At 43.6% G+C, this 16,198-nt stretch overlaps 1 protein-coding gene across 3 annotated transcripts in view; it reads left to right on the top strand.

Moving 5' to 3' along the window:
- The window catches only part of FPGT (fucose-1-phosphate guanylyltransferase), a 172,308-nt gene that overhangs the window by 59,175 nt on the left and 96,935 nt on the right, over nucleotides 1-16,198 (top strand). For 2 of the 3 annotated variants that reach the window (XM_069641912.1, XM_069641914.1), the window contains exon 2: nucleotides 1,269-1,436. In XM_069641912.1, coding sequence (XP_069498013.1) covers nucleotides 1,269-1,436 — 168 coding nt within the window. Of the gene's footprint in view, nucleotides 1-1,268; nucleotides 1,437-16,198 lie in introns of those variants that run through there. The other variant, XM_069641913.1, reaches the window with a different exon arrangement.

Below are 16,198 nucleotides of genomic sequence, written 5' to 3'. Positions count from 1 at the left end.
TAATATATCATCCAGGCTTTCTTCAGGACACGATTGCTTAATGCAATGTCATTTTACTGTCAAATCCCTTGAGAGTAGAAAAAATTCCTCCAATCTAAATAGAAACAAATAGAATATGGTGTCGGAACTGGACGTTCATGTAAGTGAAAACTGATCAACGATGAGCGAACAAATGGGGCTCTTCTAGCTGTTGGTCACTACCCACCTATCATTTCTTCTTTGTGTCTTTATAGGTGGGTATTGATCAACATTCATAAGAGCCCTATTTCTTCTTTGTGTCTTGGGCTATTTAATATGGAACTGTTGCCAATACAGTCGTATGTTTTTTTTTTCCCTCTGGTGAGTATTGCAGAGAGGGGTGAGAAATGACAAAAACCTCCCTATTATTTAATGTCTAATTTACCTAGTTTCATTTCATTTGAAGATCTAGTTAGAGAGGATGGCTTTGTTTTATCTGTGAGCGTAGTTAACCAGGCAGCGCACAGAATTTCTTTTGCTACAGTCTTCACACAGAACTTTAGTAATTCAATGAAACGATTCTATTAACGCCACTAAGGTAAAGTATTATCCCCCCCACCCCCCTAATGGCTCAAAGAGTGAAGGGAAAGCACAACTGCAATAGGCGAGGCACGCGTAAGCATGAAATACAGCAGCTGCGTGGCGTAGCTAGGTTGTTTATAAGGCATGCAGCTATGTTGCAATTGCCCACCCCTGAGGGTAACAAAGGATATGTTCTGTGTTTCTGTCCTCCCTGCATGGGTGGAAGTAAAGCCGTCTGCATCCTAAGAGGAGTGTGAGAAGCTGTTGACAGTTATGAGTTATCTTTGTTTTAGTTGTTGTCATTCAGGGAATTTGGTTACAACGTCAGCGAATAATGTAGAGGAGCAGCAAAAGAAAGAGGAAGAGGTATGACGGACTAAACTGGTTATGGGGCTGCAGTCCTCATAATTAGGAGAGTCACATGATGCTCCAGCTCACTGCAATCAAGTTTTAAACTACATGACAGACTACTTTTTGAGGAAATTGTAGTTCTTTAAGTTTTGATTGATGTGAAGTAAAGCGTAAAGTATAATACTTTGCCTCTATGTCTTTAACAAAATTATGACGTTAATATTACAATTTTGTATTACTGAAGCACCTAGTACCGAGTTTGACAATAGAGTGCCAACAGTGCTTCAGATGCCGAGGCTCATAATAACATGAAACTGCTTTGCTTTGCATGTGTTTTTAAGCATATAACACAATCCGATTCCATTCTTTTTAAACAGGCAAAAAAGTCCAGACTGGAGAATTTTGGGATATTGTTGTTATCACAGCTGTTGACAAGCAACAGGAGGCTGCTTATCAGCAACAGTTATGCAAAAAGCTACAACGAAGCGAACTGCCGCTTGGAGTCCAGTATCATGTTTTTGCAGATCCACAAGGAGCAAAAATAGGTCTGTATTTGTATTGTTTTTAAATGTATGTTGCACATTTCAGCAGTTGACAGTAGGTTTCTGAATAGAAAATTGTGATTACAAAATAAAAAAGTCACTTCTGTAGTATCGATGCAGCTTCTGCTTAAGTTTTTTACAAAAAGCCTTTTATACTATTAAAATACAATCGTTTAAAGTGTTTTCCTTTACGAGGTCAAGAGATTTCTGAAATCTTAACAGATCAGCTGCTGCTATTCGTTTCAAAACCTTCTTGAAGGCAGAAGAGCGTTTATTATACTACATCTTATGAATGACTTAAAACAATCAGCCTCATTATGAGTTGGGCGGTGCAGGAAAAATGCGGTGGTAATACCGTTACTGCCACATTACCACAGTTTGGCAGAAGGTTGGTGTATTCAGCTCCAGCTAAGAGCTGGAGGTAAATCTGACACTATTCCACCACATTTTGTCAGAATTACCACTGCTGTTATTCTGCCGAAATCCCCCAAGGAGTCCCATGGGCTCCAATTAAATGGGAGCCAACACTGCCGCCACAGCTTGTAATCCAGTTGTAATACCGCTGGACCAAGTGGTGGTAACAGGAATTCAAGTTTGGTGGTATCTCAACGGATTTACCACTGAGATACCACCAAACTTGTAATGAGGCCCGATGTATGTCCTTGTAGCAAGCAATTTCTATGGTGTCATAGTGGCATTTAGCACTCTGCTAAACATTGCAAATTTCTGAACATTTGGAGCTGAAACACATAAAGGAGTGATTTACCCAGTATCGCGTAATGTGATCTATGGAGAATGCCGAAAGTCCAGCCCAAGTTACTTTGATCTGCAGTTGGCAACTTAATCACAAGAATACATATCTTTCCTAAAAGTGTATTCAATCAACTACAGTTATGAGTAAACACACTGGCATGTTTATTAAGTTGCTGCTTTATATTGTAAGAAAGTATTTCTATTGCAATGTGCACATGTAATCTTTCCAAACTATATAATGGACCTTAATGAATTCATCCCCTGACAATATGTCTAAATATTTCAAAACAATCTTAGGGGAACTCGTTGCACTATTGCAGTCCCACTCAAACCCTGTGTTTTGTGGCGGTACGGTCCAGGAAAAGCCCACCAGCCCAAGTCTAGGTAGCCACTGTAGGGTGTGATACAAAGAGTTTAAAAGTGTTTTATTATTTAGGAAGGGTAGTGGGCTCCATGCTCCTTGCGCAAGCCCATTCTCTTGTGCAAAGAAAAAATAAATGGCTGCCACCATAGTAAGTAAAAAAAGGGAATATTACCCTTTTCTATTTATGTGGTCAGAGGTTTTCTCTCACAGACCTATGATGTGCCTATCATGAAGTAGGTGGGAGCAGCACACTGATGCCAAGGTGTTAATAATAAACTTGAGCCAGGGACCACTGCAGCCATCATTTTTATCAAGATCTCGTGAACCCAAATTCGTCCCAATTGGCATCTATAGTTTTAGAGGTGCTGTCAGTGAATCATGGCTACACCTTTTTCATTTATGTCATATTGTTAGGTTTCAGAACCATCAATATATTTTTTTAAATATTTAGACTTGAGTATTCTCAGCTTGCTTTGTGTCTCATGGCCCCATACTACACAACCAGTCCTGATCCTACCCTTTGACTTTATGGTACCTCAATAGCTGACATTAGGGCATACACATAGCCTTTTAATCAATTTATCAATAGACCTGCATGATTTCTACATTGCTTTGTGCTGTTTGTAAGTTTGGTTTCTGTCTGTTGGTTCCAATCTAAAGTTCCCACCAAGCAGATTCATAGATAATCAAAACATTTGACTAACTCAAGATTGTGTCCATTTAGGAATATTCAACCCCTCTTTGGGCTGTTATAACCGATCCAAATTTCTGCAATGTTTGATGTGTTGATAGTGAGCTCCTTTTGTTTTTTTATTTTCTCTATGAACCTTGACAAGACTCTATAGATAAGCAGGAGAATGCCTTCTTAGAACTGAGTTGTCCACGTAAAGTAGAAGTGGAATGCTTCTCGCCCTGACTGTTTAAATGTCCAAAGTTGATTGTAGCAATTATTTCTCCATGTCATTAATGGGAAGAGAAAACAGCAAGGCGAGTACCAACCTTGTCTCATTCCACATGTAGTCCGATAAGAATCTGATAGTTCTCCTTCTGGGTTGTACCTAACATTGGTGTCTGAATTAAAAGCTGCATCACTATAGTATGGATTTCAGGATTTTCCATAACGGGGTTCTTTTAAATGCAGTAGACAGACCCATGCACACCAAACCCAGATAACCCTGAGCACACATTGCATATTTTCATAAATCATTTTAAGATGTAAGACCTGCTCTATACTCCATATTGAACATTGTGTAGGTAGGACAGTGGCATTTTCCCACCTGTCCTCCATCTAAAAAATAGGGATGGGGCAAGCTTTGGCACCGATGAGGATGGACGCTTGAGTGTGCTGCTCCTGCCCGGCACATCTTTATCTTGATTCTACATCACGGTAATTTTTTTTTTTTAAATTTCTCATGCAAAAACAAACACGTCAACATTGAAAGTAAACAGATTGACCCCTGTCCCGCCCCCCAGACCCTCTCACCCCCCACCGATCCAGATCAAGCCGCAGTACAAAGTTCACCCAATTTCCAATATACATAGAGTGTGTGGACAAAAACCTTTTTGGAAGTCCTTGTTTAAAAACTGCATCACTTCCTCCCAGTTTATTGCAAATTTCGCCAGTGCACCCTGTAAGGTATACGACATCCATTCCAGAGCTGTAAAGGGCCAGATTTTCAAGAACCGGTCATTTTCCATGGGTGGGTCCTTCACCTTCCATTTTTGTGCAATGACCAACAGTGCTGATAGTGAAAGAATCATGTATGCTTTCTTGGTGGGTCTTGCCCACTGCTTCCATCCGGGTATGTGTAAGCCTAAAATGTTCTCCCCAGGACCTTGCTGAGTGTTAGTTCTAAATATTGTGGTAATATCTGCATATGCTGATCAATTTATTCCCAGTAAATTTGTAGTTTGCTACGTCCCCGCCATATATGTAACCAGTCGCCCTCCCCTGCACAGTCCCTCCAGCATTTCCCCGCCGTGTTAGGGTATATCTTTGTCAATTTCGCCAGGGTGTAGTGCCACTGTGTCATTAGTTTGTACCAAAACTCCCTTATCTGAATTGCTTGTGTGAGTTTTGGGATATTATGCCATAATTCCTCCCAGGTTTCCTCCGGGATTGATTCCTCTAGTGTCTCCTACCAGGCCCACATGTAGCTTGGAAATGAGGCGTTTGTCCCCAGGGTCCGTTATAAGAAACCTTTCAAAGGGGGTTAGTTATCTAGTTTCCCACGCCCTTATCTTGTGGTCCATAAGCCAATGACGTAGTTGGAGATATTGCATTCTGTCTGATTCTGCTAAACCCAGTTTCTCCTTGCATTGGGTGAAGGACTTCATGTCCTGGCCTCGGAACATGTCCCCGATTTTGGTATAACCTGCCTCCTTCCATTTCTTAAACCCACCCTCAAGGATACCTCGAGTGAAGTCTGGATTTCCCACATCGGTATACAGGGGGAAGGGAAGGTGGTAAACTGTTTTTCCCTTGCTAGCCAATCCCAATGTTGCTCCACTAATGCAGTAATGTTGGATTTGTGCATATTGGGCGGCGATCTGTTACGGATTTCAATCAGGCGACGCACACCTTAGTCTCAGCCCAGTATGCAGCGCATGACTGAAATGCTTATGTTTTATAGATTAGATTCAATATTGAGAGATACACCACTCACATCACACCCCCTTTTCAAATACCCCGGGTCACGATGGACCAGGAACGAGGCTGATTTTATTGAAAAATTCCAAAGAAATCATACACGTTTTAATAAATGGGTTAGCAATCACCACGGTGATGATAATAACAATAGGAATGTAGGCAATGCACTTAATTCAACCCTTTAGTAACACAGATAGAAAACAACAGGGAATAGAAACACTTTTGGATTTTTGGAAAGATAGCACTCAAGTTAGGATTTCCCCTTGCAATGTTCCCTCACCCCACAAATAATCACTTCTGAATGGATATAAGGAAGCAGCATGCAGTTAGGAATATGAATCTGGACGGAATTCAAGTCTAACTTTCCCTCCTCAAAGGATTTGAAACCCTTGAAATGCTAAAAATGACACTCAGAAATGGCTGAATAAAACAATCAATGTGTATAAAAATCTTGAAACAAAAACAACTCTTCACTGGAGCAACACTGGAGAGATACTAGTAATCAACAGCAATGGATTGAGCAAAAGCATACAATTTTAAATTGAATGGAAGATTTAAAACAGTTTATAATCAAAATGACACGTGGGAACTTTTGCAAATATCTCGATTCCCGCCTGGAAGTAACCAAACGGTTTTTGATTTGGAGTGTGTTGGGGTGTAGCTATATATTTTAGGTACAATCTGGAAGTGAAATTAGATCTCTAGCTGGTAAATTGGGTGAGTTATGCTAGATATAGTGAGGTTCATTTTTAGGAAAATAGAGCAGAGAAAAATGGAAAAGCAGCTTTAAAATGGATTGCAAACTTGACTTAAACTGGATTTAATGACTAAGGAAAAGAGAATGTCACCAGTGAATCTCCAGTTACGTGGCCGTTGTAACCCTTCACATGGTGTACCCTGTTTCCTTTATAGAAAATTAATTAATTTAATCAAAATCGCTAATGGCTTATTTTTTATGCAAAACGAAAATGAAGGGTAAATCGGCGCTACCACTAGGAATCAAAAGCAGGGTTTCACAGATAATGCTGACAATTTTAACAAGATATCGGGGTCAGAATAGGATAGCTTAGAGATTGGGATAGGACAAGGCAAGGCAAGTTATACTATGGTTTTCTATGGGTCCTATTGTTACTCACAGTCCCCTTTTTAGTTTTTGGATTTTGGGCAGTCAGCGCTCTGCTCACCACATGGATCTGGTCTATCAAAGGACAGCCAGACAAAATCAGCGGGACAGGATCAGCTAGGCATGGACTGGTCACCGGATTCTACAGATCAGCTAGATGGCAGGTTTGCAGCAGGCATGCATTTAGTGAGCAGCAAGCCAGATTAATTCAGGATGCTGCCCAAAACACCACAGTTTCTCCTGGTTATTGGGATTATTTTAGAATTGAGGCCGAGCTGAAGCAGGATCAGCAATGCTTGGCCTTGTGGTTGGGACCTGGAGTCTAGATGGATACATGCAAGATGAAGACAGGAACAGGACGCCGGTGTATGAATTCAGGAATCGGTGTCCTTCTGTGTGTTTTCAGGGGCTCTTATTTATAATGCCTAGTGACATCATCACAGTATATTTCTGGGTCAGGCTTTATTATACCCGCCTCTATCGACCGGATTGGGCAGGGGTAATGTCCGCCTAACATTTTGCTGGTTGGATATCAGAAAAGTGATGTCGGGTTTATGGGGTGGGTTTTACAGTGTCCAGAAACCTCCCATAGTTATAGGAACTAAAATCTAATTTTGCCACAAAGAAATGTTTACACAATTGCAAATTCTTAGCAAATCAGATACACAGGTCACATATTTTGTGCATCACAATTCAGTCCAAACCTCCATTCCGTGAGGCCTGGTTTCGCTCCTCTACCAGTATTTTGCAGTTTTCAATGGGATTTATATCACTCAAAATTCAAAAACTTTATACAGAGGTGTGTCATGACCCCTATCCCTGACCCCCTGACAGCATTGAGGTTACAGCCCCCCACCGTGACTCCAAGGGGCTTAAGAACCATCAACAGCAGACATGGAGACAGTCCTGGAGCCTTTGGCGCCAGGCTCATTATCAAGAATAAGGCAAGCCCACTTTGGGCCTTAATCCAACATGGAGGCCCTTCCTGCAGCTCAGTTCCATGAACTGAAGCATGCAGGCTAGTGTTTTGGGTGTGGTCAAATCTTCAGGTGTGGCTGGCTATATAAGCCATGCCCGAACTGGGATTCACGCTTCTCCGGTGGCTTGAATCTGCAGCGTCACCCCTGGATTCCACTGGCAACCTACAAGAACAGCATTATCAAGAAACACCTGTGAGTAGCAGCTCACCCATCTCCGGAGCGCTCCGCGGCCTGCAAGAATAAGAACAGCATTACAGAGGAACAATTACCTGTGAGTAACACCCTCTTCATCCATCCGCGCTCGGTGGCTTCACCATCTCCGGAGTGCTCTGCAACCTGCAAAGTAAAGGACAGCATTATCAGCGGGTTAAACATCGAAATGCGCTAATCTGCAACGGTGACTGAAAAAACAAGCAAAACACCATTAACCACTTACCTGCATACCCGATCACCGAACAAACTGCATTCCGGATCATCAGCACACTGTCTCCTGCATGAAGGAGAGAAAGGAATACAGGTTAGCAAACTGGCTCACGTTGTGCAGTGCCACGCTTCCCGCTAAACTCCTTACCTCAGCCTTAACCATCCGGCGCTGCGGCTCCGCAACAGCAACAATCTCTGTGAAGACAGAAAGAGACATTAAGAGCAAAGAAGGGAAAAAGAAAACCAAAAAGCACAGGGAACGAAAAGAAGACAGGAGAAGGAACAAAGACTAACAACACTCACATGAGCACATTAAACAAGTCTGTGTCACAGCTGGACTGGACATGACACAAGGGCACAGGACCAGTGAAGTAACTAGGCCCTCAGAACGCCCTCAACTAACACGCGCCCCTGCACTGAGACTCACGACGGAGATCTTCACACACAAGAAAATAAGGTGAGGCATAACCCTAAGGGAAGGGACTTGGTCAGTGTGAGGTGGGAACTCCCATCACAGGCTCAGTATCTAACCCCCCCATTCTCCTGTCATAGGACCTGTCCATCAACCAACATACAACCAAGCAGAAAGGGGTCCAGGATAGCACACAGCCTCCATCCAGCATCATGTGGCGTCCCCGTGGATATCAGGTGAGCGTAACAGGTGGGGATTGTCATTAGGGATGTATGTAGAAATGTTTACATTTGCTACGTGGATGCTTTTCTTGTAATCCAACATATATCACCATTTCTGTTCACAAGGTCTCGATACATTCTACCAAGTTTTAAAATAAAGACCACAAATTCACTTTTACACTGCAATAATTCTACATTCCTACAAAGTTTTTCTGCTGAGATACAAGTCTTTAAAGTTTCCTTATGAAATGGTCTTTAGAAACAAATGGGCGTCATTGGATCATTTTTTTTCTTTTCCGCTAACACCAACTGGCAGTTCCAAGCAGGATGAGGTAGGTGTTCCTCAGCCTGATTGAAGTTTTATTGGCTCTCACACCTCCAGCTTCCTTTCCTGGGAACATCATTGTCCTGGGTCCCAGTCTGTTCCACCCCGTAATTATCAGGGGGTTGTCGGTATCTGCTGAGGGTTTTTATGATAGTCCCCTTCCCCTTGGGGGAAGTTTCATGGCTGGCAACTGCAATGACTGTTTTTTCTGAGAGCTTGCAAACCCAGCCCCTGTGTTTTAAACTCTTTAATTTCTTATTTTGGGTCTTGAATTAAACAAACCAGTGAAAGAAGATGGCCTATGTGTCTATTATCACCACTAACATAAACCATTTACATTGCTAAGTAAGCAGATTTTTATGCAAGAATTTATTTTTAAACATGCCAATTTTTCTTCAGTCCCCAAAAGCCCATTTTTCCACATGTGTTAAAACTGCTAGCATTTCTTTCTTTAATTTCGGTTTTGCAGCTTCCTCAGATTGCCCACACTGTCTTTGTAGCTAAAGACATTTTGTTGTAAGCATGAGTTTTATCTGAACCTGATATATGAAACTTACCAGTTAGTTGGAGCTCTTTTGAAGACAGCTGGTATTTGCTCCATTGTGAAGAAAATAAACGCGCGTTCCTGTGTGAGTGAAAAATAATGTTGATTTTTTTCAAAGATACTTTGACTGCGTCTGTCTTCCAGGAATTATGCCCGTTTTTTTCTGAGGCACAATGAATTCTCCTTGGCAAGGCAGGGCCTTTTCAATCACAGTGGTTTCAGATGAATGGATGGAATTGGCGTGAACACAGCATTTTGAAAGGGTGAAAATGTTTCATTTTGAAGGGGATTTTTGGCTTTTCAGCAAAGCAATGCTGCCTTTTGACTTAATTGGATTTTTGGGGTTTATTATTTTCTCCTGCTAAGAGTGAGACTCTTTGCCTCCCACTCTTAGACATGATTTGAGGTGTTCCTTTGACTTTGTATGTGTTTTATGGGCTATGGGGTCCTTTACCCCATAGAGCTTCATGTGTTTTTGGTATGTGGGTTACACAGCACCCTCCGTGCCATAACCCAGGGGTGTCGTAGCGACCCCCAAACATAGACTCCATACCCTGGGACTGACTACCGTCTCCCAGGGCATGTAAAGTCACCATTGGCTTTACTAGTCTTAAATTGTGAACAGAACCAGTACAAACCATCATATTGTGGACGTACTGGTCGGGGCAATTCGATTGCCCCGGGGTCTGTTGTTCGAGGGGGCACTGTCCAGTCCCCCCCAACCGAGTTTTGGCTGGTGGCAGTGGATACTACTTTTTATATTCGACTGCGAATATATTCCTATGAGATTTGTCCATTGTTCGAGGCTACCACTTTTTAATATAGCCTCGAACATACCGCCGGTTTATTTCATCGGTTGGTATTTTTTGCCGAAACCTGGTTCCAAAATGGCTTTTGTGTTCGCTTCTGTGACTCCAACCCAAGTCGAGCCCTTTGTTCCACTTTTTGGCAGGCTTCTCCACAGAAGCCTCCAAAAGTGGTGCCACTCTGTCTGGGTACCACAGGGGGCGTGGGAGGGGGTTTAGGCAACCTGGACTGAGTTGCCTCAGCAACTCACGTTGCACTCTTGTGTGATTGGCCCAAGTGGTGAGCCGCCCAAACTTAGCATGTTTGAGTGACAGCTAGGCTGAATGAATGGGGGTTTTCTGCATAAAAGCAGGGCTTTGGGGACTGGAACTTCAGAAGTCACCACAGGACCTAAAGAATCCGAGGAGGGAGAAGCCGAGCCGATCAGCAACGACAACACCACCGGTGGAGCCCTGCTGAACCGTCTCACCACTTTTCCCGACGACAGAGGAGATCTCCAGCCCGGAGAGTCTTCTTCCTTTGACTGGTGGGGATAACCAGTTTGCCCGTCTTTTCGCCTTCCTGGACCATCTTGTGGCCGCTTTGCCCGTGCCGAGCACCCCGGCAACCGGAATACCACGGTTTACCACTAACGCGAAGAAAAGGGTAGTACCTTGTAACCGACAAACTCCGCGGCTGGTTTCTTCCCTGGCAGTGCAACGACCTTCAGCTTTCCTCCACGTCAACACCTCCTCTTCCTCTGGACGAAACACTGACTTGCACCCGCTGCCAGGAACAACTGCCCCCACTGGAGCGTTCTTCCCATTTTCAGGTACTGTGTCCCGCCTGGCTTCCCTTGCGACAGAACGTTCGGGGTGACAGTAAATCCTCGACTTTCTAACCTGGGTTAGCCTGGGGCCTGTTAATTAACTTTTCCTGACTTAATCTCAATCTTTTGTGAACTATCTACAAAGACCTTTTGGGCATAAACCCACTGTGTGATCCTGGACACATTTTGCTTGCTTTCTCTAAGAGTGGGCCTGGCATTTGAACTTCTTTGTTCTGCAGTAGACTTTGCCTAACCTGCCTCACTGTGGATCTGTGGAAAGTATTGAAATTTGTGTGCTTTCATAACTTTGCCTTTTCCCTCCCTTTTGCTATAACTTATTAGAGTGCCATTTTATGTTAAGTGCTCAACTCTGAAAATAAGTGGTGTTTCTCATTAAGACTTGTCTAATAAATAATCAGGGTTGTATATATATACAATAGTGACTGTGTGTTGAAATTACTTACCTCTTTGTGTGCTAGTGTAATTTACAAGTGTGTTTTTAAATAAATAATTATATACTTTTACACCAAAGCTCTGGTCAGTGTTTGCTTGTGCTACTGTATCTCTGTACCTATTGTGTATACTCTATATACTGCCTAACTCATCTTGAGAGAAGTCTGACTGCTCAGCCACAGCTACCAGATAAATCTGGGTGGTACAGACTGCTACCAATTGGGTTTACTGCCAACCACCTGTAGTCCTAAATCTTTTGCAGTGGTCCCTAAGGGAACTGCACAGGTTTCTGCCTAACACAGTGTGTCCCCTGTTTCATCCTGCCTGAAGTGTGTTTTTGGCAGGATGATGCAGTCATCTTTTTGGTTGTTGCAAAAACGCAGTTGTGAGGTACTGGCGCGCACAGGAGCCATTGCAGCCATCTTGCTGTTTCTTCCACAAATGCAGCTTAGTGATGTGGTAAAGCACAGCAGAGTGGGTCAATATATCTCACAGATCCTTATGTAACCATAGGACACCCCCCAGTGGGGCTCCAACCAATGCCTGATGAATCTGTCACCAAATCTTCCCTGAGTCCGAAGCAAACCAATCTTTCATTACTCTGATTTGGGCCACCTTTTAGTATGCTCAAAGGTCAGGTAAGCCTAGCCCTCCTTTCTTGGTCGGCAGCTGCAGTGTCTTCATCGCTACCAAGAGGATACGTATGTACTAATATGCTTGTTTCTGATGCTTGTTAATTGCTGAGAATCACATTAGTTTGTTTGTTTTATTTAGTATAGCGCTCCAAACCCAGAGGTAGAAGGGCGCTTAAAGAAGATGGTTACAAAGTGTGAGAAACGCAAATTCAATATACAGCAGTTTACAGAGTATACCAACATAGTTAAGCAGTGGGGGTACTGCAGTTTCAAAATACAACAGTTTATAGAGTTCGCAGACATAGTTAAGCAGAGGGAGGTGTGCCCACATATCTGGAGTGTTACTCTTTGTTTAAGAGCCAACCTATAACATGTTTCCTGAATATCTGGAAGGACTCAATAGTTTTAATGTTGAGTGGTAGGGTGTTCCAGAGTTGGGAGGCAAGTACTGTGAAGCTTGTCCCTCCAGATCTTTTTAAGGAGAATCTGGGCACTGTCAAGCATAAGGTGTTGGCGGTTCTAGTGGTTCTGGTGGCGGGTTTCATGGTAAATGTATTGGTGAGATATGGTGGTTTAATGCCTCGTGTGTGAGGCAAATGGTTTTCAAGTCAATTCTTTGTCGTATGAAGAGCCATTTGCATGATTTCCTTGCAGTGGAGATGTGCTCTCGCCTAGGGATGTTAAGTGCTGCACGTAGTGCATTATTTTGCAGTACCTGTAATTTGTTAATTATAGATTGGTTACAGGCTGTCGCATTAGTCCAGTTTGGATTGTATGAGGGCTCTAGCAAGAGTGAGGCAGCTATTAGATGATAGGAAGGGTCTACTGGCCCTAATCAGCTTGCCGGTGTAGGCGGAGGCTGAGGCAATCATGTTAGTTTGTTTGGTGAGGTTAGAGTTGGCATCAAGGTAAAAACCGAGAGTTTTCACGCTTTTGGCAATAGGGATGGTGTGACCATAGATAATGATGTTGTTGTAGTTGGGATTAAGTTTAGAATAGGTTGCTGGGGGAGCCGACAAGGAGGAGCTCCGTCTTCTCAACATTCAGGCAGAGGCTGTGAGAGGCCATCCATGCCTGAATGATGGAGAATATTTTGTTACTCTGCTGTGCATATGGTCCGACATCAAGTGATAACCACAGAGTATTGCATCTTGTCTTTCGGGGACCGAAAGGGGACTTCGGCAGAGGCGGGTCTGTAACACTATCCCTATCGTGACGTGTGGTGTACCCAAAATCCCTCACACGCCGAGGTCCCTCAGATTGTTTTTTTCCACCCAGATAACTAGTTGCACTATAGCGGAGCTCTTACTGGAGTCATTGTTTATCTTGACCGAATTGTCGGTTTATTCCCCGTTAAGTTACTTCGGCCAACAAGAACATCTTCGATGAAGACTACGGGAGAGTCGTCTACGGCTGTGGATTTCGGCGCCTACGATCCGGCGGACGGATTTTCCAAGTGGACGGGCACTCTGGCCGACCTATACAGTAGGGAGAGTGGGGTCGGGGTGGCCATATTGTCGGTAGGTCTTTCCTCCTTTCCCTTTTTGGTCTGGTCATCCTTCCCTTTAGCTATGGAAAGGACTCGTTTTAGATTCTGTCCCAAGTGTAGGGTCAGATATCCTTGGAAGGACGGACAAAGGACGTGTAACGCCTGTCTCCCCTTAGAGCATGACGAGAAGCGGTGTGCAGCGTGCAAACTCCTTCGGCCTAAGACCCTTAAGGAGCACCATGTAAAGCGGTGGGCCGTGTACGGTATGACACACGTAGAACCCCCCTCCCACCATCGCCACACCCGCTAAAAGTGACGGGGGTACTTTCGGAGGACCAAACATCCGTTTCAGATGTTATAGACCTTGAGGCGGACGCTTCTAGGTCTGCCACGCCCATCCCCGACCCTTTACGGCTTGGCTCTGGTCTTGCTACAGAGACAACACCCGGCGACAAGGGCGTATAAGCTCATTGCACTAAGCACACAACCCCTATGCCGATTTCGACGTCTTTGTCGAAAAAGGCGAAAGCGCCAACAGGGCCGCCAAAAACTTCGCTGGTTCCCTCGGATCGTTCAGATCCAAAGCCTTCCCCGCATCCGCAGCAGCGTCTTGCGACTGGGCAATCTAAACCACCTAAGGGCGCTACTCTTGTGAAGGGTTTTGACCCATGCTGAATCAATAGACTGGATGGATTTGGGGATGAGCTATCGCCGCCCACATTCACGACAGAATCCAGGAGAACTGCGTAGTTGGCACAAGACCACGCCAAAGATACAACCTTCTTGTGGGGGGTTCCACATCACCACTCTAATGTAATAATGCCTATCAAAATAATAGCAAAAATCTCCTGTCAAATTCAAGACAACTCAAAAATGGATGCAGTTACGACAAATTCCCCAAGGCGGCGCTAGCGGTCTAAACTCCGACAGGGAAACTGTATTTAGGAGTTGCAAGAGGGGCAGGGACTTCAAAGCTTGTTGGTTAATTGAAAATCTTAGCCACCTGCTGTTCCCAGAGGCCAAAAGGCTGAGAACTCTTAACACCCCAGAGACTCACAACAGGAGGCAGGATATCACATGGACCTTCTGAGTGAGAGGGAGGGGGTTTCCCCTTCAGCCTGGAGGAGAGAGACAATAGCCCCTTTCAGTTGAATGGGGTATGTTAATTTTGAGTGTTTCCTGTCAACAGCCCTCTGCCAGCAAGGAAAGACATGTGATCACTGACCCACCCAGACTTCTGGAGGCGGACCCAAACACTTTGGGGAGTTGAATTGCAACAAATATATATTTTATAGAAACAGTGATAACTTATTGTAACCAAATGACAGGAATGTACAACTTTGAGAGTCTTAGTATGGAAAATGCCCTCACGATTTGAGTCCAAACTCCGATTTGTACCATGTTCTGGGGCAAAACCCCGCTAATTATGAATATTGTAGACACTGTATTTAAGCTAGAGACATGGAAAGTTACTGTGATATATGTGGAAGGGAAATGTACCTTTGTATAATTTTTGATGAAAAACCAATGTTGCAAAACCCACTAAAATCGAAAATAAGTTGCCATTTTTGAATGCAAGCTCCTAGAAATGCCAGATTCGGGACAGGGACTATCTTTAGTAATATATGAGGTGTGTATGTGATGTCAAACAACTGTGTACCTGGGAAATATGTATTTGGATCAGGAATAGATTTGTGTGCACATTGACCAGGGGAGTGTCATTTCTGCAGGTCATAAAAATGAAATCACTCTGACACACTATCCCTGCCCAAATCAGGGACCAAAGAATCTATTGACCTATCAAATCAAGAGAGGGGGAGGCTTAGTGATGCTAGCCTCTCCACCCACTTTTTAAAACACATAAAAAGAGACTGCTGGGACAGGTAGAGACAGTCAATTCCATTTGCTGCGGAGCATACTGACCGACAACTTCACATCCAGAGATCCAACATTTAGACTTGAACTTTGAATCAAGAAGGCCCACTGCAAGCAAAAGTATTTGTCAGCAGGCCTCAAAACCTAACCAAACTATTCAACAGCCGGGTGAGCTGTTTGAATTCTTTGCCAAGAACTTTTGCCGGAACCACAGACCAAACCCAGACCGCTGTGAGCAGAATCAGAGATCCGGATCGCTGTGAGCAGCACCAGTGCCTGATTGACCCGCCGAGCAGAGAGAACCGCCGCTGGACGTGTTAACCAGATCCGTGACCGGGCCCATTCATTTCAAAATTAGGAGTGAGTATCCGCCAGAACTGTGCAGAACCCAATCTCTTAGTTAAAATAATCTAATCCAAAGTATTTTAACCTAATTAGAACAGCCTCCTAGAAATCGTGTCATCTGTCATTTTTAAAGCTGCACAACTGTCACCTGTCAATTCTGCAGCTGCAAGCTGTCACCTGTCATTTTGTGTTTTACTTTAAATCCGAAAATCTACCTTTATTAAATCGTCCGTATCTCTGGAACCGTTTGTCCTAGGAACGAGATTTAACTTTCCTCTTAAAGCTACTCCTTATACTTTTTACCGCAATCGCGATTTATGCACTCGTGACATTTTTACCATGATTTGCGATTTGGCTCAATTTCTCCACTTGTCAAAATAGCAGCTCCATTCCTTCCTTTGTTAAAATCCGTTTGCAACCTGGTAATAACTCATAGAGCATTGCTAAAGTGAGCCTGAACTAATACCAACAAGCATATCTCACTCACCCTGAATCTCTAGAGGGAATTAAAATCAGTTAGCACATTTTCCCATCCATTGTCATCACATTTAAAAGCAT

This window comes from Ambystoma mexicanum, chromosome 1q (assembly GCF_040938575.1).
Source record: "Ambystoma mexicanum isolate Mex_15411 chromosome 1q, UKY_AmexF1_1, whole genome shotgun sequence".
NCBI lineage: Eukaryota > Metazoa > Chordata > Amphibia > Caudata > Ambystomatidae > Ambystoma > Ambystoma mexicanum.
The sequence above is the reverse complement of the archived record's forward strand: the minus strand, read 5'-3'. Positions and strand labels throughout refer to the sequence as shown.